This window comes from Watersipora subatra, chromosome 1, assembly GCF_963576615.1.
Source record: "Watersipora subatra chromosome 1, tzWatSuba1.1, whole genome shotgun sequence".
NCBI lineage: Eukaryota > Metazoa > Bryozoa > Gymnolaemata > Cheilostomatida > Watersiporidae > Watersipora > Watersipora subatra.
Genome location: NC_088708.1, coordinates 49,957,040 through 49,978,422, shown reverse-complemented (window position 1 = coordinate 49,978,422; position 21,383 = coordinate 49,957,040). Strand labels below are relative to the sequence as shown.

Genomic DNA, 21,383 nt, shown 5'->3' with positions numbered 1-21,383 from the left:
TGCGCACTACACAATTTATAGTCCGAGACAACTTAGGAACAAATCGCTTAACAAATGACCGTCCGAAAGTATCTCATTCATAACTTGAGGAGCGTCTGTATATGTGCGCAGATGCATGTACTGTGTCACGTTAACATGGCAAGTGGATAAATCCGATTACAATAAGACTGTTCAAGGGAGGTTAGTAGCTTGCGGATTGAGCCAGAGAGACCAACATGTGATCTAAATAATTGTAAGTCAATAACCTTGCTAGTATCTAATATTAATCTCAGCCATTACAATCATTATGAATATGCAGACTATAAGCAAGTAGCACTAATTGATTATACGGTAAACTGTGAAGCCAGTAGAGCCTTCATCATGCATGCATGCCATTAGTAACACTTATGAGAGAAGTTTATATTAAAACAGATTAATAGAAAATCCTAAAAATTTACACATATATGAAATTAATTATTCATAAACTCATATCAAAGGCTTAGGAGGAACGCTGTAAAGAGTAGGTTAAGAACCATAGCGTAAAGCAGCTGCTTCTATTGACATCTCAAGGTAGGTAGCATAGAACTGATTAGACTTCTATTGACATCTCAAGGTAGGTAGAATAGAACTGATTAGAAAGGAATGCAATACAAAGTGAAGACTGCGAATATAAAAAAATTAGCATAATATGCAGCAGATGACTAGTACACAGTAAATATTAATATGGCACGCAATCAGCTTTAACCATTGAAACACACATGACACATGGACACACCGACACACATGACACATGGACACACCGACACACCGACACACATGACACATGGACACACCAACACACATGATCAGAAAGCTCAGCCAGCTGTACAAATAACATTCAGAGAACAATACTTACGCATCCACTACGGATTCTTTACATAAGTAGAGATTATCAAACTTTGTCTACAAAATATGAATATAAAAAGCTACAATTACAAGTGTGTGTTGCATCAAATCAATTTGAAAAATTCTCTCTATATAGGGATTTGTAATAAAAGAACACGAAATAGACATGACACATGCCAATTACCAGGCATATTAGAATACCCTATGTGCGCAAAAAATAAAAATTACAGTCAATAACAAAGTTAGAATGGACTATTAGCATAAGTAAACGGAGTCTATTCTATTCGCTGTACCCGCTGGCGAAAAATACAACTGATTTGCATGCCTTAAAGCGGCTCCAACTTTCAAAATGTATGTAGAGAAAATATTGGTTGTCAACTAGTGACATGTGTCAGCAGGCTGCCAAGAAAACTTTGGCTCATTGATATTCATTCACCCGCTGTAGAACTAATAGAGTAAACCATTGCAATGAACTCGGTCAATAAACAATTATGTGAAGGCAAACTCAAGATGAAGTATCGACCTTTCAATAGGAAACCAGGTTTAATAACACAACTTATGTTACATAAAATATGGACTTGCAGTAATGATACAATTATAGTTCATCGCGAGTCTTTCACGTCAGATAACGCCAATAACTAGGACAATTAACTATAAATTTAGCATTACTAATAAACAGAAATATTCAGGGGTGAAAGCCCCATGAATGTTTTAGAGCGTTAATCATGCAGAAATCTTATATGACAAATGTTCATCATTCAAACCTTGGTGACGGAGTCGTTAATATTCATGGCTGGCACTAAGAGTTTGCCCATTTTAGAGAGCTGGTAGAGTCTGTGTACACCTGTCACGCTTTCCTCTACAATTCCTTTAATTACGGCAAACAGCGTCGGGTGTTTCTTGAGGACATGGTGGGTTGCATCACCTCCATCATCAAGAATCTGTATGAATGCAATATCAAATGTATTGCTGAGGTTTAGTCGCCTGTTAATTTTGTTTATGTTAATTCTATTGACTAAACACGCAGCTGCACAAACTATTACGACATACTAAGATAGTGGTGAGAGGTGCGCAATCAACACCATAACTCTCTGAGACCTTATTAACAGTGTACTCATAACACCGTGATAAGAGACAAGGAGCCTGCAAATTAGTCTACAGCAGTATCTGATCACACAGCATAGGCAATTTCTTTGAAAAAAACTGGCCTACAAGACAGACGAATCTGTTCAATGGCTATCCTTAAGGATGGTTCACACTATATCGCCGTATTCCGGCGTTGATGCCACAATACTTCAGTGATCGTTGATGATAACCATATTCACACTATCATAAACCCATCTGCGAAACCCATTAGCGTTTGCGCCAGCAAATACTCTGTGACGTAGTGTTCTCATTTTTCATTTTAATTTTTCGCCAAGGAACCTCTTTGATTTCGCGTGCTCATTCCAATACTAGTCTCGCAGCAACTATCATATGCTACTATTACGTAAATTACTATCGCCAAAATGGTTTACATTTGGGAAAGTTTGACAGCTGCAAATTTTTCCGACGTATTGGGGTTGCTCCGTTCATGCTATCAGTCCCTGGTGCACATAGTTGACGACAAACACCAAAAGGACAACTCCGACATACGGTGATATAGTGTAAACCAGCCTTTAGTGTAGGAGTTTTTAGTAGAACTTTATCAGTGGAAAACAAATGGGCTAGTTTAGCAGTGGAGGTGCTTCACCTTTTATGACTGGTTCACGGTAATAACTAACACTCATTCAATGTGTACAAATCATAAATGGTTTTTATGGATGAGAAACTGAACTGTCCAGTCTGTTGCAACTGCAACCACTACAGTAACTGATGACATGTACAGTGCAAAATAATCTATCAAATGAGCTCACCGGTGATCATTTATTTGCAGGCACTCTTATTTTTTTCATGTATAATCAATGATCCATGATGAACATCTAGCACCCTTGAGTCAGCAACCTCTCTGATCTTCTAATTTTTCATCATGTTACGACAGCATGAGGCAGCTTAAGTAAATTGAGCACCCATGCTTACCAGTGTCGGCACCCAACCGTCAGAAAAGACTGCTTTTTCAATGCACCACCAGAATTCATCTTCCGTCTCTCCTTTCCAAGCAAATACTGAAGTTCCAGCTTCCGCCACGGCAGCAGCGACCTCATTCTACAGCGATAGCCCTTGTGATCATTTAGCAATTTTTTACTTATTTGACATACATTTTAAAAGCTAACTTGTTTTGAATGTCAACAAAACTGAAGCCTGACAGTTTGGTAATTAGGTCAAAGGTTATTTCCTAAAGCATAGCAATAAGTGGTTTAATTAGTAATTACTGCTTTTTGGAGTCAGTTTGATCATGTGAACTGGTGTGAAAGGCATGCCACCACTTTTTATTCCAGAAAAAATTACCACCAGCATTTACCAGTTGATGTTAACCACAACAAAAGCATGCTTGGATTGACTTCGGTGATCAGACTATTACTTCCAAGTAGCATTATAATTGATGGACATGAAAAACGTGCATTTTTAGGATGACTGCTATTAAAGAATGTCTTCAAGTTTATTACATCAGGAAAGTCGGCCAACCGACCAGTAAAGTCTGTGGAGAGCTTCAACCACTGCACACATAAGATGCTGCTAGCAATTTCGATTTTGGGCAAATGGTCCTAATTGTACAACAGGTCAGACCAGCCCTAGCCTGTCGTATGGAGTAGACTGTATGCCCTCAAAGCAAACAACAATGAGTGGCTTTGCGTTTGCTGATGATATATTTTACATAAGAATTGACAACAAAATACCCACCGGAATCAACTTTACAATTATTAATAACAATCAATAGCAAGTTCAACACATGCTATGAGAATTCCCAATCACGTACACAACTACTTTGTCTCAGACAACCTTGATATATCAGTGTGAGAATTCACCCGATACTTTTTCAATAGCGTCTTCTTAAAATATTTTAACCAGAGTTACTAACATTTGATATCAATCAGCATTTCCAAGGTAAATGTCCAAATCTCTCAAAAAATTAGGTCGCTAGCACTCCTGAAGAACATAGATATTTAAGTCGATGTGGTCTCGGATGGGAATGCAAGTGTCAAATAGTGAGTCTACCAAACTAAAGCCTGTCACCAAAAAGTACATATCCTAGTTCTTTTTGATCAAGAAATGATCATAAACAAATATTCAGATGTCAACTTCATACAAAATTAAGTTCAAACTATGTATTCCACATGAACTACGTTTTCCAGTTAAACAGCCAGGAACACCGAATTATATTCAAATGTCTTTATTCAAAGAAAACCTTGTGTCGCCATCACTTTTTTACTTAGCACTCTGTGACAATCAATCTTTAGCTGCGTATTGATTAAAGATAAAAAGAGATTACATAATAGACAAATGAATAAGTTGCAACTTAACAAGGAGGATGATGCAAACCTTTAAGCCATTACAGCACCTGCTGAGTAAGCTAGAATAATTACCTGTGTTGAGTAGATATTGCATGCTGCCCAGCGAATGTTTGCACCGAGGGAGATGAGCGTCTCCATTAGCACAGCCGTTTGAGCAGTAATGTGAGTACAAGCAACTATTTTGGCACCTTTCAGTGGTTTGTCATCTTCAGCTCGTTGTCTCAATGTCATCAAACCTGACATCTCTAAAATATGCTAATATTTAAATAACACGTTTATGAGTATGCATAATAAATTAATGCACATCTTGACTGGAGATGTATTTAGAATTACATTTGCAGCTTCAATACGCAATCATATGACCTGATCAAACTGATATTACAGTATGGAGCTAAGGTATGATCAGTTTAATTTGCCATAAATAAACACTAGCAAGCTTGTAAACAGATGTTGGTCATAAAATAGTTGAGTTAGCCGTCAGCCAGTAAAGATTTTGATGAGTGGGTGACAAGATGTAATACACAAAATGATGGTACCACAGAAAAGCTAGAATGATTACGCAGCCCACAAAGTTTATGGGCTGGTTGCTGATAAGCAGAAGGCAACGGAGGAGGAAAATTGGCCAATAAAACATGAATGAATCTATATTCTACGATTGCTGATTGTAGATAGTGAGCACATAATACAACAGGACAATAATCAATTACAGACGTTATAGAGAGTTGGCAAACATTTACTAGCAATTATACATGGCAATAGACTGACTAGTAATATGTCCAAAACAGCTCCCGGCAGATTGAAGAGGAATCAGGCATACCTACCTTGCTCAGCTATCTCAATCTCTCGCCGTCCAAAGGCGGCCTGCTTAATGTTGCGAACACAAAAGTCGCTAAAGCCAGAACTGGTAATCTAAAATGTGCAACATTTTTTGTTACTCGACGCATTGTTGAGGAGATTACTCAAAGAGTGCTTTACAAAATGTCTTCAAAACAAAATGAACGACCAAATAAAAATTACCTTCAACTATTTATTTTTTATTATTATTTTAACTAAGCATCATTTTCCTTTTTCATGAAGAATCTGTTTGTGATTTGAATTGTTATGGCGAAGGTACACTACACTAAAAGAAAGTGTTTTCCTTGTCACTTTTATGACAGTTCAGCCTTCATAGCAGATAGTCACAATCAGAAGTGTCATGGACATTATAATGGTAAAGGATGATCATCAGTTAATGTCACCAAAAAAACAAGGCTTACAAAAAAGTTATTCATTGCGCTTATTTTACGTCTTGACTACTGCGAAGATAAAATTGCCTGCCCCACAATCAACAGTGAGGCGTGAAAGACTTTTACCCAGTCACTACTTGGACAACTGAAATTAAAATACAAACACACTTTAGTCCTATCAACAGTATCAATTTTTTTAAAGAAAACTTTTCAAATGATCATTATTAGATTCATTGAGCTTAGCATTCCAGTAAAAGAATTTCTGCTTCTGTAAACGTGAAAAAACTATCGCTTACCAGATATTGGCTGGCAGAGCTTAGTAATTGAACCTGAGAAGCATAAGAAGTTATCAACAGAGTGCACTAGCGCATATAAGAGTCGATATCCGCATGGGATTAGATAAGTGTTTGAGCAACTAGCGTAGGATGCTCATATGTATATTTCCATCAATACCGGTGACAACGTCACTCAGTCAATCATTTTCTGTTTTTATAATAGAGCAGCCGGGCACACTGACTAGCAGATCCTAGCTAAGCCGAATAAATGACACTAATCTACCCTTATTATCCGTGTTAGAAGTTGCTGATCAACAGCCCTAGCTTGTTTTCTATCTCAATAATACTGTCATTAGTTGTAAGATTTTTTAGGCCACCAAAAATCATTTTATTGCGATTAAGAATGGAAACTGGCGCGGGACTATCAAAAAGCTACAATACCTTAGGAGCAACTAATCATGCCACTTCCCATTTTTCTTATAGAGCGGCCCACCGTAGTTCGCTTGTACTTGTGCAGAGCAAGCAAGCTTTTAGAAAAACTATTTAGCCTTTTAGGAAAACTAGCCTTTTAGAAAAGCTATGTAGATCGCTATCAAATGTCGATGTAACAACGCTAATAAGGTTTTTATGCAGTTTGTCCTGACATACTTTCTACTAGAATATACCAAAAAGCTGATTGGGTGCTGCTGAGCCACTTGACCATGCTAATTTGTAGGAATTTTGAAAGTATTCAAATATCCTATCAAAAATAAGGTGCTAAAAGTTCTTTTCCAACCTTCATGGCAATTATTGTTTATTGCAGCAGACAAGATGGCTTGTTTTTTAGCTACCTATTAAAACCGATCAACATAATAGATGAAAATGAAATAGGTCCCTTAATTTCAATCGAACAACATAAACCCACTAATTTATATAAACGGTTTCAAATTTATTTGAATAACAAAAAGGGGAGTGAAGCAAGAAGTTTCGCAAAAACGAGGTGCCTACCTGGTGGTGGTCCCTTGGTGAGTGGTTATCATCGTCATCTGAAGAATCATCTGTATAAGAAGCTGCCAAAAGAATGGCAACACATAAGATACAGTTCATAGCGACAACTGTAGGCCAAATAGCAATATGCATGACATCAAAATTCGGAATTGTACGATTGCGGGAAGGAATATCTGACACCTAACATAGGGTAAAAGCAGGAAGCAGTTTCTTACCTACCATATAAAAGACGGCCTACACTGACTTTTTTTATCAGGTTGATTAAATCAGTAGATCAATTTTAGTTAAAATCTCGGAAATGGTCCGAATTGTCATAGCAAAGAGTAATGATTTTAAATACTTGCGAGCTAATCCTTGTACAATCTAGTCTCATTGACTAATACAGTTCAGCGACTTGGTTATAAACCAAATGTGTGATAAGAGATGTATTTTTGTGTGAACGATTAGTAGCATCTTTAATATTTCAAAAGTATTAAGGTGAATTTAAACTCGGGCAAGTTGCAGATGCAATCTTTTAAAAAGGTTACCCTATTAACACAAATGATTTGTAATGAGCAATTTTACGTTCGACTCTGCCCAAATGGATAAAATTACAGAAAATTCAAGAAACACAAAAAATAATGCTCTGCTTCCTGCTAAATGTGAATCATGAGCTAGCGACACAATTGATGAAGAAAGTGATCATGCAGTACCGCTGATATATGGTAAACGTGTAGTAGATGAAAATATCCAACCTACTCCAAAACATCTAAACTGATTGTAGTAAATCGTTTCAAACCAATAGCAAATAGATTGCTAGCAATTGTCACATGTATAGTAGATATGGATCTTGAATGGTGGTTTATACAAAAAACCTTTGTTACAAATGGAATCCCCGCAATCTTGTCTATCTACACACAACGATTAATGTAACACTCGTCACAATATAGAATACAAGACTGAAGCCTTTTCAACACACCCAAGTTCATTATACAGGTAGTAATGGAGAATGCTTTCATGGCTAATCACCTGGACCATTGAAGAGTCAATAATGTCTATGTATATAAGTGGTCTCGGTAGATTTGATCAAGCTTGTGAAAACAGCGCTGACAAATACGAACAAACACTGTAATGTTCAATCTGAATTGTAGGTTTCAAAGGAAACACTATTAAGACCTTCAATTAAGTGAATCTGTATTACAAAATGAATCTTGTTAGATGAGAACAGGCATTTCTATGAATTTCTTTCCATTGGCTGATATGATCTTTTGCAATAGAAGGGTATTGAAGCTATTTGTGTACGACAAGTTAGCAATTGATCAGATACATCATCAGCCAATGCGCTTGTGGCACCAATACGCCATCAATTGCAAATTTATGTTTTAAAGATTTAATTTAAAAGAAGTCATAAGATATGGAACTTGGCCACAATAGTAGCGATTATCACACTCTTACAGTTTTATAAAAGTTGATAAGAGACTTACAATATTCAGAGCTTTGTTGTCGAATCTTATATTTAGCATTAGTATGTGGAATATTTAGTTTTACAGAAAGTTCTTGCTTGACTCTTTCCGCAGCTATTGGCAAAATGTTGCCTGCGCTTCGACGCCTTTGCCGAGCTTTAAAACTTTCGTTGAACTCTTCTTCGAGTTTATCAGGCGCCTCTTTATGATGGAAAACTTCATCAGAATCATTGCAATGTTGAGTACTACTAATCTTGTTGGTTGCTTGAAATTGAGATCGGCTCTTTAGTATACCTCCAGTTTTACACTTGTGATCACCATTTGCACTCATCGTGATCGTAGCGGATTGCACGGAGCTGGCGAGTTCTTACTTACTGGTGATAGTTACTCTTTTGACCATTATATCTCAACACCATAATCTCTAATATCCACACACAGCGTTCACAATGGCTGCTAGTAGTGCGTGAAAAGGCTTGAACGGCTAATATAAGGAAACCACCTCATTATTAATGATGCAAGAGCCCGCCCATTGTGTCATATTATTATGAAGGATCATAGAAATGTGCATATATATATGTATAGTATTTGCATCATTGTAGCCTATATCACGGTTCTCTTGATCCTCAATATGTTGAACCTGTGTTTTACTTAAACCATCTCCTCAACATTAATCGCTACACAACAAAGCAAATTATTTGGCAGGTATTCATACAGAAATGTTTCAACTCTAAGTTTACAAACGACATTACTAGTGGTAAACAGAGGAAGTGGTTTAATTATTTGAATTATCGTATGTTCTACATAAATTGCTGTCAATGCATGCTAATAGCTTATTATCAGTAAGTAAAACAAATCGGTTACCAATTTGTGCAGTGCTAAGAATTCGAGCAGCAATTGCCATGGTAATTGATTGTGTTTGAGAAGTTGTCTTACGGCTAAAAAGGCTGGGTAGAAAACTCCAACCAACTCTTTTCTGCATGAGGAAAGGACTGTTTTAGGAAACGAAGCGAAATCTCATTTGATGACTGCTGTTTTCTGTTTAGAAGTTCATGGCATTCAATGAGTACGGTATATGACATGAGACTGGCTTGTTAACTAACGAGCTTTACTGCTTAACTTGTCATTTGTATGATTAGGTACTCAACTACTCCCACTAATTTCATTAGTTCTGAGCAGTACACAAGCCTTACTAATTCCTAGACTGAGGGTTATTGACATTTTGATGTTGAACAAGAGCATTTTACAAATGAAAGTTAGTTTATCAACCCAAGTAAAAACTAACATACTTCAGTACAAACTAATAAATGAAGTTGTATTGTGAAATGATAGTTCTACTCTCACTGAGCTGTCAGGCAATTTTGGCATGCGATAATCCCACCCACTTCGCTGAGGTTACATTCCCAACCCAACTGCGAAACGGGAATTTCTACAAAATAGAAACTAGCTGACCATGTACCGCTATACCTATCCAAATCCAGCAGCGAAAACACTCTAAAAACATCTTTTAAACATAAGTTATGATTATTATATAAAAATAATAGAAACTCGAATGGCCATCTGTGATTTTTGAAAACAAGCGGATACAGCGATGGTTGAAGCCTAAAGTATGAGACTACTGTATATGTATTGTTGTAGTGCAATTCATCAGTTCCTGTTTGTCAATAGCTATAACTCTATAAAAATGTATCTATTGTAGTGTGTGCACAAAGGCTATTTACAAGCAACTGCATTGACACAGGTAACTACGGCCTATCAACAGAACAATCAAAATATGACTTAATATCACCTCTACATACAAATTTTTTACTAACGATGTAAAATTTGGACAAATATTTGTCTCAGTATCTTGAAGTAATTTACAATATATGACTTGTAAAATTTTGGTTTATGTATCTATAAGATAGGGTAGCAATTAAAGCTTTTACCTATCGATTATTATAAGGAATTTAGAAATATAATTTAGGTTTATGCATTAGAATTGCTGCATATGTTTAAATAATGTTTATATAAAGTGATTGTGTTGGCAACGCATCGGCAACCCGTTGAGTCAAAACAAATCTATTGGCCAGTGTTGATAGAGATTACAATAATGCATCTAATTGGCAGAAATAAGTTATTTTAACAAACATAATCTCGATTCAATTTTATTGAAATCTAACGTAAACTAGTTTCATCTAAGATTGGCTTTTGAATGACATTGCCATTAAGGTTTGACACAAGCAACTATCTATATGTATATAGATGGAGATATTTCACTTGTCGTAAATACAGTATCTGAAAGCTACTAGCATAAACTGGAACTGTTGATAAAACTTTTTAAATAATTTACGTAATTAATTCTGCTGAAAACCAATGTTTCTAGAGTTTAATTCATGTCACGCATCAAAAGTATTTTTATAATTGCCTCTTTTCGCTGTTAAGGTGTAACGTTTGTTCTTTGAAGCAAAAATGTATACGTAGCTGAACAAGTGTTATTGTTATCGTAAATTGTTCATAATCCCTATTAGATAAATGATGAAGGTAATGACGGTTCATGGTAATGGAAAGGCTCATAAAAATGGTACTGATATATCTAACTCGAATGTTATGGACGTCACACGATTGAGGCTAATTTTCATTAGTCAATTTATTTGGTAACATGACATATTTAATAGCATTGGTGTGTGAAGCTGCAGCAAGTATGTACGCTACGCCAGCCATGCAATTGCACCGCTGTGTGTGACCAAGCCTTTAATGCTATATGTGGCTAAGTGGAGAGTTCATCATTGGTTTTTGTGCCAGGAAAGAATCAAACAAAATACTATGCATGCTTATAAAAATATTTGTAAATAACTTTGCTTCCAACATATAAAGTGAATAACTTAGTATATGTAGGTTTGATTGTACAACTAAATAATAGAATAAAAATTTGGATTGGTCAAGAAATATTAGCTACCGCAAAACTGCGATGCATCACAACAGCAGCTGAACATACCCTTGGAGTTGCTTATTTTTAATAACAGTCGTACTTTTAAAGGCGCTCATGGTTGATAGAAATGTATACGGTTTAAAAATTATTGTTATCACAGCGCATCAAAAAAATCATGCAGAAAACTTGCATTTTATGCATGGTCACACCACCCTGTAATAAAAATCTACCATATAACTGAACTTCTATGTGTTGAGAATGATAAAAGTATTTGGAGTTGTCACAGTAATGTGCAACTTGAAATGACAACTCCAGCTAAATATAACGCAATTTTATAAATAATCAATAATTTGTGACTCGGTGAGTGTGCGCTAAGCTTACCAACAACAGGCAATTCAAAAGGTCAAAGATATTGGACCGTTCGACAGTAAGAAAGCGTTAATGATCAGCCATTGAGGACACAATAATCACTCTACTGACTAAATGCTACCTAGTACATTTTAAGATCCCATGTAAAATACAATATGATTTTGTAGCTGTGAATCCACTGCCTGGCAATATGCAGGTCTGTGGCAGCCATGAATACAACAATTTCATTCCTGAGTCAGATTGGGTGATAGAAGCTGCCAACTGCTTGTCACTAGTAGAAGAGATGTTAATTCCTCAATAAAGCTACGATATATGAGTAATAATACATGCTTATCCTAGTACATTGTAACGTTTATTTATAACTATACGCATGTTATTTTCACTTTTGGAAGTGCGACGAGATAGATTAACGGTCAAATCGAATTTGAGAACTCACCCGACTTAGCACTTTACGTTATATGGAATTTTTTATGTAGTAGGAAGCAAAACCTTCCCAAAAATTTTTTACACTATCTAGAATTTATTTTACGGGAAGTATACGTTATAGGAGCGTCTACTGTATATTGTCATGTTAATCTATAATCAGCTGTAGATTCTTTATTTAGCAAATACAGTATTGATATCACAGTTTACAGTGAAATGTTCATATCTGCAATACGTCCTCTACAGTACAATCACAGCTGTTAGTAAAATGCTCACATTAGCACACCTATTCAATGACATGATCACAGTTAAAGGTTGACTTGCAACAAAATTCACATTACAGTTATTTGGTATCAAAAGATTCACCATGTCTTACTCTGTTGTGTTGTAAGTGCCAAATATGTGGAAATGTGATTACAAGCTCTTAAAAGCTCAAAAATGAAAAGCTGCCGTAGATTGGAATCTCTTTATTTCGATGACGTAACCATGAGATTTGGTTATCGTCTTGTCACGTATGTTCTCCCGTGAATTGAAAGGCCAATAAAAAGCTCAATATAAAACTTATCGTAGCACTAGTTTATGACAAACACTTCAGGTTTTACCGAAGACCCCGTATCAAATATAGATGCTCGCTACTTTACAGTTTTGTTTCGGCCTGGTTTAATCGGCAAGTCGTAATCTGATCATGTGACCCAATACTTCGCAAATAATTTATGCAGCACTTTTTGATTATCACAAGTGACCAACAGGCTCGTCATGATTATCAGACAATGATATGTACTCTTTCAAGCTAAAACTAAAAAATTAAACGAATTTTTACGGTAAGTTATAAGATATCACTGCTAAAAGTGACAGCATTACGATGATGATAAAACAGACGCGTAAGAACAATAGACATAGTTTTATTGAATGTGTGAAGTATATTTGTGAAAATATTTCGACGAATAAGGTTGCAAGAAAGTGTAAACAGAAACCATCTCTCACAACTACATCACATTTGAGCCGTTTTTGAAAGGGAATCCAACCTACGGCGGTCTCGTGTGGCTGCGATTTTTTGTTCGTTTTTGAGCTTTTACGAGCTTGTAATCACCTTTCCACATATTTTGCACCTACAACACAACAGAGTAAGACATGGTGAATCTTTTCATATCAAATAACCGTAATGTGAATTTCGTTGCAAGTCAACCTTTAACAGTTAAATTCATACGTCTCCACCACATCTCCAGTGACATAATAAGAGTCGATAGTGAACTGCTTACATCAGTATCATCTCCTCAGTGATACGACCGACCGTAGTTGATAATGATATGTTCATACTCGTACTATGGTACCTTCATGCTCACTTTGGGAAAGGAAGCTGCTAGAAATAACTACCATATCACCATAACAGCCAGTAATACCACAAAATGGTACAAATAACTCTATCATGCCCCACAGCGATGACTGTCTAATGAAGTGCACAGCATCACACGCTTATTCTTTTTATATCCCGATAATGTAACATGAAACTCCCACACAGGCTAAATGGGAACATAGAGCAAATATATATACCATCCAAGGGCAATCTAATGCGTAGAAGCCGTTGTCATGTATGTAAGGGTCGGAATGTTAGGCTATTGAAAGTTCAAATTGAGGGCAGTTTATTATAACATCTAGCTTTTGTTATGATAAAACTGCCACAATAGCTAAACTAATACTTGCAATGCTTAATAAAACCTAAATATTTTAGTGCAATGTAAATGTAAGCTCACGTAAATCCTTGGTAAATGTGTTACGACAAAAGAGTCGGCTCAAAGGCAATCAATGAGCATGAGAATGAAACAATTAGGCGTGTGGCCAGGAATGAATGTATCCAACTTACAAGCATGCAGGAAATTAGACAACGCAAGAATCGAGCCAAACAACAACCACTACTAATATGTGCAAGATTTCACTCACCTGAGCTGTAACTCTCACTTGATGCAGACTTAACACGAAATGCAGGTTTGTGTCGTCCACTACGCTGGGACCCACCCACAAACTTTATTTCCTGCAACAGATTTAAAAAAGCAATACATTTACATACCGATAGAAAGTTGTCGAAGCAACCAGCTTGGCTCTGCTCGAGATTCAGCACTGGTTCTCCGGAGACAAGAGCTAGGAGAAGTTCCTTGCCACTGGCTAGCGACAATTGATTCCATAGCAGTGCACACCCGAATGAAAACCAGAGCTAACAGAAGACGACTCACGAGATTGCAAGATATAAACGTAATGACTAGGCGATGCGTCGCTGAGCAAACAGACAATAATAATCATTAGCACAGAGAAATTAACACAGGTCATCAATACCTGGGACACTCTATATTCAATACACATATTGCCCAAAGGAAACTATAGCATATATTTCTATAGCTTAGTGAAAGCATCCAATATTTGTGCTCAAAGTTACCAGTGACTTGTAGACCAGCAAGACGACAAACAAATATTTAAATCTACATGTATACATGTAGCCATCAGAAAAAAATTTGTTACTTAGTATAAACAGCTCATCTGAGTCTTCTGAGATCCTTTTGTAGTTTTAGCTATTAGTGCAATGCAGCAACGCGTCAGATATCCTCAGTCTATAGTCAATAATCTAGCTGCTAAGGTTATCTATCATTAGAGAAGAGGTGAATGCCTGAGGCAACTGTGCCATAGCAGCTGCAGCCTTGCTACATAATACAGTACAAGGGTGTGACCTCTTCCCTTCACTATATGGCATAAGTGCAGCAATAGTTTTCTATATCATTGACATATTTGTTCGAAAGCACTCTTGTAAGCCTAAAAATATACTGCATGATATGATGGTAATGTGTAAATCAAGGAGCGATTTAAACCTTCCCAGCATATCAATTTTGGCTGACAAAAATTAAATTTCAAATGATTCCAGTGATTTTACCTGTCTGTTTCAGTGAACACATACAGCCAACATACGCACACTCGGAAAATATTTATGATCGGCTTTTATGTTTGCCTGTAATCGTTGTTGGGAAATAAAGAGAGTTCTGGTATTTAGAATACTTGGAAGGCAGAGCGGCTATGGGTTGTCAGCAGTTGCACAGGCTGGTACGTTTATACCAACTATTTTGAGAAAACAGGCTCTTCGGCGGCAGTGATAACGGCCAGTGAAAGCACTAAATGCAACTGTAATATTAAGTAACATAGAAAATAGGATTGACTATTACCATTAGGTTAGCACCTAACCCCAAGCTATATCAATATTAGCATTTTATGTTACATATTTAAATGATATTGCTTCAGAAAGTAGGCTTACAGAATGTGTGACAGGAGAGTTGTTGATTTTCCGTCCCTTTTTTAAAATTTAGATTTGCTTCGTTTGGCCCGGATGCCATGCAAAACAATGATTACACACTTCTGGCTATGAGTCTTATAGGTGTCTAAGTGAAAGGTGGTAATAGCTTGTTAAATAATAAAATTAATTAAAAAATATTAAAAAATAAAGTTAAACATAATTAAAGGTTTATTTGCAACAAAATTCACATTACGTAGTTATTTGGTATCAAAAGATTCACCATGTCTTACTCTGCTGTGTTGTAGGTGCAAAATACATGGAAATGTGATTACATGCTCTTGAAAGGTCAAAAACGAACAGTTAATTGCAGCTATCACGAAAACACCATAGGTTGGAATCCCTTTCCAAAACGGCTCAAATGGGACGTAGTTGACCACGATGGCTTCTGTTTACACTTTCATGCAACTTCATTCGTCAAAATATTTTCCCAAATATACTTCATGCATTCAATAAAACCATGTCTATTGTCCTTACGCGTCTATTTCATCATCATTGAGAAGAGAATCCAAACTAAGGCGTTTTCGTGATGGCTGCGATTAACTGTTCGTTTTTGAGCTTTTAAGAGCTTGTAATCACATTTCCACATATTCTGTACCTACAACACAACAGAGTAAGACATGGTGAATCTTTTGATACCAAATAGCTGTAATGTGAATTTTGTTGCAAGTCAACTTGTAAGCTTAAATGAAAAATGGTTACTGTGTCCATGTCTAGGTCAGCTAATTTAATACCTTTTATGATGGCTTTCAAATATCAACAAACATAGCTATAGCTACATAACATGATTAGTAATTGAATCAGAAAACTCAATAGACCTAAAATATTTGGCAATACGCAACTGAAGGTGTTCAGCTCAGTAAGAAAGTAGCGCATTTTGTATAGTATTAGCAGTTTGTAAAATTTACTACTCATTGACACGGTTCAACAATAACAGCTGATATGAAAAATGATGTGATTATTAGAGCATATGCATCTCAAATTACTAAAAGATCAGTTCCTCAAGCATATTACTCAGTACTGAAACAAAGTTGTGCTGGTTCCCATCCGTTTTATATATTTTCAGCAGATGAATGTTTTCACTGACATCAAAGTCAGCTAAACACAAAGGTATATTTGCAATACCACCTCTGGTTTAACAATTTTAACAAAATAATGGCCTAATCTAAAAATTAATTAGATATTGTAAATGACCATTCCGATAACAGATACCTTATGCGGTTCTTCTTCGTGGATGTAAAACATGATAAATTGTAGGTCCCAATTATCTACGACCAATGTAAAGGTGTTGTTCAATTAAAATTAAATCGATTGTACTTCCTTCCAGAGCAGTCCCTAAGCAATAATTGCATACTTACAGAGAATGTATCACAGTAACTACTAATCGGGAAGAGCATTGATAACAATGTTGGTTCACAGATTTGCTGCAATCTAGTGGCGAAGAGTTGTTATCAATGTCTAAATATTTCAATGGAATCTTGCCTAATCTATACACCCCACAACCAACCAGAGTTTTGGACCTAAATGAGAAAGTTTGTCTAAGAGATTATTAATGTTGCCTCTTAGGATTGCTCCTGGTGAGCCAGATTGATCTACTGTGTGTGCATAGTGAGAAAGATTTCCTGGACCAAGCAACCATCTGACTAGCTCTAGCCCCTCCTCTTAAAGTCAAGAGTGCCACTGGTGAGGCGCAGCTCAACTGGTATGCCTCAATAGTGGGCTACTCCTTATGGAAACAGGCAAGGTATGCGCAGCTGTTTTTTGTTGGTAAGGAAGTTTTGTTTGTAGTCAGAATCAAATGACTACAAGCAAAACTGACTTGTTTATTGTCATTTTACATGCAGTCATGTAAACTTATACAAAATGCAACATTTGTAGTCATGTTTACAAATGCTTGACTACAAATGTAGTCCCTAAGACTATGCTTAGTAGTTACGCGTGAATACAAATGTAGTCACGCGTTTGTAGTCACAATCAAGAGGCTGAATTGTTGAGAGGGAAATAAATTAGTACAACTATCGACGACGCCTTACTATAAGAAAATATAAGCTAAGGAATATGAATTCGCAATGCCTAATATAACATTTACAATCAGAATAGCTCCATGACCTCGGCGAAGCTGATAAACTATAATAGAGGTGTCATGAACCTTGTAAGATTTTGCTGATTTGTCGCTGGGTAAAAAATCTACTGGTTGGTGGGGAGTTTTCACCTGAATGCTTTGCAGATAATTATAAACCTTGCCAGTCTAACTTAACATGGCAACTAGCAATACAATATTGCATAACTAGAAATTTTCATTCTAAACAAGCTGGTCCCATACTCCTTTTATGAGAATGTAGCCACGATTTAGTTACTGATCACTAGTAGGGGTAAATCAGTATAGCTATGTTGGGCGGCTACTGGAGACTAAAAGAGCAAGTTTTGTACTATCAGTACTAAATAGTACAAATACTACAGAAAGTGTTCAACTCTTAAGGGGTGGTATAGAGACCAGTGTTAAGTTGATATTTCTGATAGCACCCTGCCAAGGTCCGCGAAGTTAGGGCTTGTTGACTCTTATATGCTATTTTAGCAACTAACAAATATTTTTTCAGTTTAAATATTTCCTACCGTTGCGATAGCTCTTTTCATTCATTAACACGGAGTGGCAAAAAAATGTAACTGAACATGGTCTTGAACACATAACTTTATTGTCTCAGACAGTCAGGGCCGGCAATATGGAAATTCGTAAGTGCACAACATCAGCAATAAAGCTAGGGGTGTGTAGCCACTGAAGTGTGAGAATGAGGCTCCACAGTGTTGTACCGCAGCGCAACCCTTACACCTAGCGTTGGTGCAGAAGTATGTACTAACACTAGCACTAGCACTACCAGTCTGTTTTTATAATTGTCTGCGCATTAGTATTATACAGATTACGTTTGTTAAAGCTCTACCATAAAAAGGCCACTAAGCCTAGTAACTATGGAATACCTACTTAGGTTCAGCCATGACATACCATAGATTCATAAAATCATCAAGCATTCTACTCTTTGCTCCCAAAAGAGCAATAAAGATCACTATTGTTTACAAGCCAGGATACATGTACTTGGCATTTTATTAGGCCCGTAAGAGATTTATTTTTATATGCAATAATATGCCATAGGTGATGGCGAGTGCGATCAGAATCATCTGTCAAACTTTGCTTGCTATAAAGACTGTATTGTAACAACCATGTTAGTGTGATTTGGTATATAGACTTACTTTTTTAACACAAATCACTGAAGGTAGACTACCAAAGCAGTCTATGAACAAGGTCTATAAAATAAGAATGGCTTGAAGTCAGTAGTAATTGTTGTGCTCTCCACTCACTAGAACACTAACTATTGACGGACGCATAGTTTCGTTCAAAGATATAATCCTTAAAGGTTGACTTGCAACAAAATTCACATTACAGTTATTTGGTATCAAAAGATTCACCATGTCTTACTCCGCTGTGTTGTATGTGCAAAATATGATTAAAGATATAATCCTTAATAAAACCTTTCATGTCAAAACTGCTTATATTGAAAGATTTTTTGCTTAATTTGTTTTTGGAGTTATATTAATGTGTCTGAAATTTAATACGGTACTCAAATTAAAAAATTCAACTATTACCAAGAGAAGACTTATAAACATACTATTGGGATGTCCTAATAAATGACAGTTTAAAATAATGTATGATTCTGGTGAAATACTAATGCTGAAGATTGCCATTAAATTTAGTTCATGATCTAACTTATACGTTATCATGTAGTCAAAAAGCATGGTAGAATACAGGTGAACAAAACGTGAAGTCATGAACGAGTCAGCATTCAAGTAACACACCATTTATACAGACCCACTAGCTCGGCAGGTTGGAAATTCCATAATTGATTTACTCTTAACAAATTAAGTTCGATGACTTGCGATCATTGTTTACCAGAAGTTATAGCCAGGTTGTGACTTCCGGTAAAGCTACATGAGTGGTGTAAAAGAAAACAAATGCACTAGCTATCATTTCGGCTGAACGATGATTGGCTCTCACAGCAATTCTGTTGCCACAAATGGTCAATGCTATTTCTTGTCAATTAGTTGCAATCTTGATGGTTTTTAAGGTGTTAGCATTTACGTTAGAACAATCTTTTTAACATGTTAAAATCTTTTCATAAAAAAAAACAAGAGTCACCATAATGGAAACATACTTTTAGTGCCTCGTTTAACACTAACAAACTCTTGTTTTGCATTTGAACAAATGAATCTATCTTAATTTTGCTGATGGTTGCCAGGCTTAATGGTCATGATATGGTGATCAGCAATTATCCCACACCTGAATATTTATCACAATAATATCCAATTTCGTAGCAAAATAAGTTCTTCTTAAAGTGAGTATGTGCTCTGTACAAAATTTGGAAGGTGTTTCATACCAACGCATTTGAATTCTCACCTAAAAAACTGAAATGGTGTTAGGCAGAATACCATTGTTTAAACCTATCAACTTGAACTTGAAAAATCAAATAGCTTCAAATGCTTGTCTACCTCTATTCGACTTTTAAACTATAATTGAAAATGTACAACAGCATGGAATGCGCTTCAAAATTATATTATCACAAACTGCTGAAAAGAGCCCGTGCAAACAAGCGCATCACCATCAAGTATTTAAAACTTTTAAAACCGATACATGCAATAGTCAAAAATCAAGCTGGTACAAGCTATAATTTGGTATTTGATTTTTTAGAAAACTGCTCAACTGTCAGGTACTGCCCAAACTTCTCGTTCCTGCCTTCTTCATTCAAAGAGAAAACAGCAGTGATTCAGCATTATCTTTGATGTAGTATTCACACAGCCAATGAATGGGAAAAGCAAATAATGCCACTCCAGCAAAGCTCAGCTCATCCACAACGCAAATAAGCACACTAGATAAATATCGAACAAATATTGAATGCAGGTTTATTCATACTAGCTAGAGTTTAGTTGCGAAACAACAGTTCAGCCATACCTCATGTTTTAGTGCGCTCCGAGGACAAACAGGTGACCTCACAGAGTTACTTAGAACCAGATGATCCATTTGTTCGTATTTCTACTAGCGGCATTAGAATGGCCGATCTATTCACAGGCTCAACAGCTATCAAACTAACTTAACATTTATAATGGCAATAAGTAAATGCTACTATGACTAGGCCCTTGATATCATAATAGCCAAGCGTATTATTGATTGGTATAACCTTATAAAAAGGAAAGCATTTAGGCACCGTATAGTCCGTCAGCTTTGAGCGCAAGTACAAAAGTAATCATAAGACAAAGATAAGACAAAGCATTGAAATGAGTCTTTCAGCAAATTGAAAAAGCAAATTTAGTCACGAGAAGTTGTTACGCGCACAAGGTGATTTTATATGGATGCGGGTCACTAGAATACAAATGGAACTTGAAGCAGCTAAAAAACCTTGTTGATCTTCGGTGTTCCCATTAATGTCTGAGAGAATATGAGATGAATGAAGCTAATGACCTGGGCAGAAATGTGAAATAAAATGAAGGCAGTTGAGTTGACAAGATCTGATAGTGAGAGCCATTATTGCTGAGCTGAAGACTGGAAGAGAACTAATCAGGTTTTTCCCTTTACGGTATATTACAAAACAATCAAGGAGTACGATGAGATGATCATTTTGGATATGCGACAATTTAAATATTAAAATGGTTTGGGAGTAACATTATTAAGTTGATCAGCAAATACATATAAATATATAGCTCAAAAATGAGTAATACATTCTATAAGAGGAATTGCATAAAATATATAGGCCTACTATAGATTAGAGGTATGACAACAATGTTGTGGAAGATGTAATGACATTTTTGTAAATAAAATACAAAACAAAATTCAGGTTTTTCCACTTGTTGTGAGAATACATTCGGTGGTTGTAGAATACACATACCGTAAAACCTCTAATTGAGCGCCGCCTCTATTTGACCGCCACCTCCAATTGACCGCCACCCTGAGAGAAGGGTTGAAAAATAGACCACCACTCTCCAATTGAACGCCACCTCCATTTGACCGCCACTTTGACTTTATTTGATCTTTACGAGCCTATAATATCAACTGATCACTAGAAAAGTGTCCACAAAATCGTATTAATAA

General features: G+C 36.3%; 1 protein-coding gene across 7 annotated transcripts in view; it reads right to left on the bottom strand.

Moving 5' to 3' along the window:
* Positions 1-21,383, bottom strand: part of LOC137407875 (S-adenosylhomocysteine hydrolase-like protein 1) — a 43,091-nt gene that overhangs the window by 4,864 nt on the left and 16,844 nt on the right. For 2 of the 7 annotated variants that reach the window (XM_068094274.1, XM_068094268.1), the window contains exons 3-9: positions 13,864-13,954; positions 6,784-6,845; positions 5,117-5,204; positions 4,368-4,540; positions 2,923-3,048; positions 1,629-1,805; positions 875-921 (exon numbers count right to left, since the gene is read on the bottom strand). In XM_068094274.1, the coding sequence (XP_067950375.1) occupies positions 875-921; positions 1,629-1,805; positions 2,923-3,048; positions 4,368-4,540; positions 5,117-5,204; positions 6,784-6,845; positions 13,864-13,954 (764 nt within the window). Of the gene's footprint in view, positions 1-874; positions 922-1,628; positions 1,806-2,922; positions 3,049-4,367; positions 4,541-5,116; positions 5,205-6,783; positions 6,846-8,246; positions 8,673-13,863; positions 13,955-20,249; positions 20,392-21,383 lie in introns of those variants that run through there. The other 5 variants (XM_068094282.1, XM_068094288.1, XM_068094279.1 and 2 more) reach the window with 5 other exon arrangements.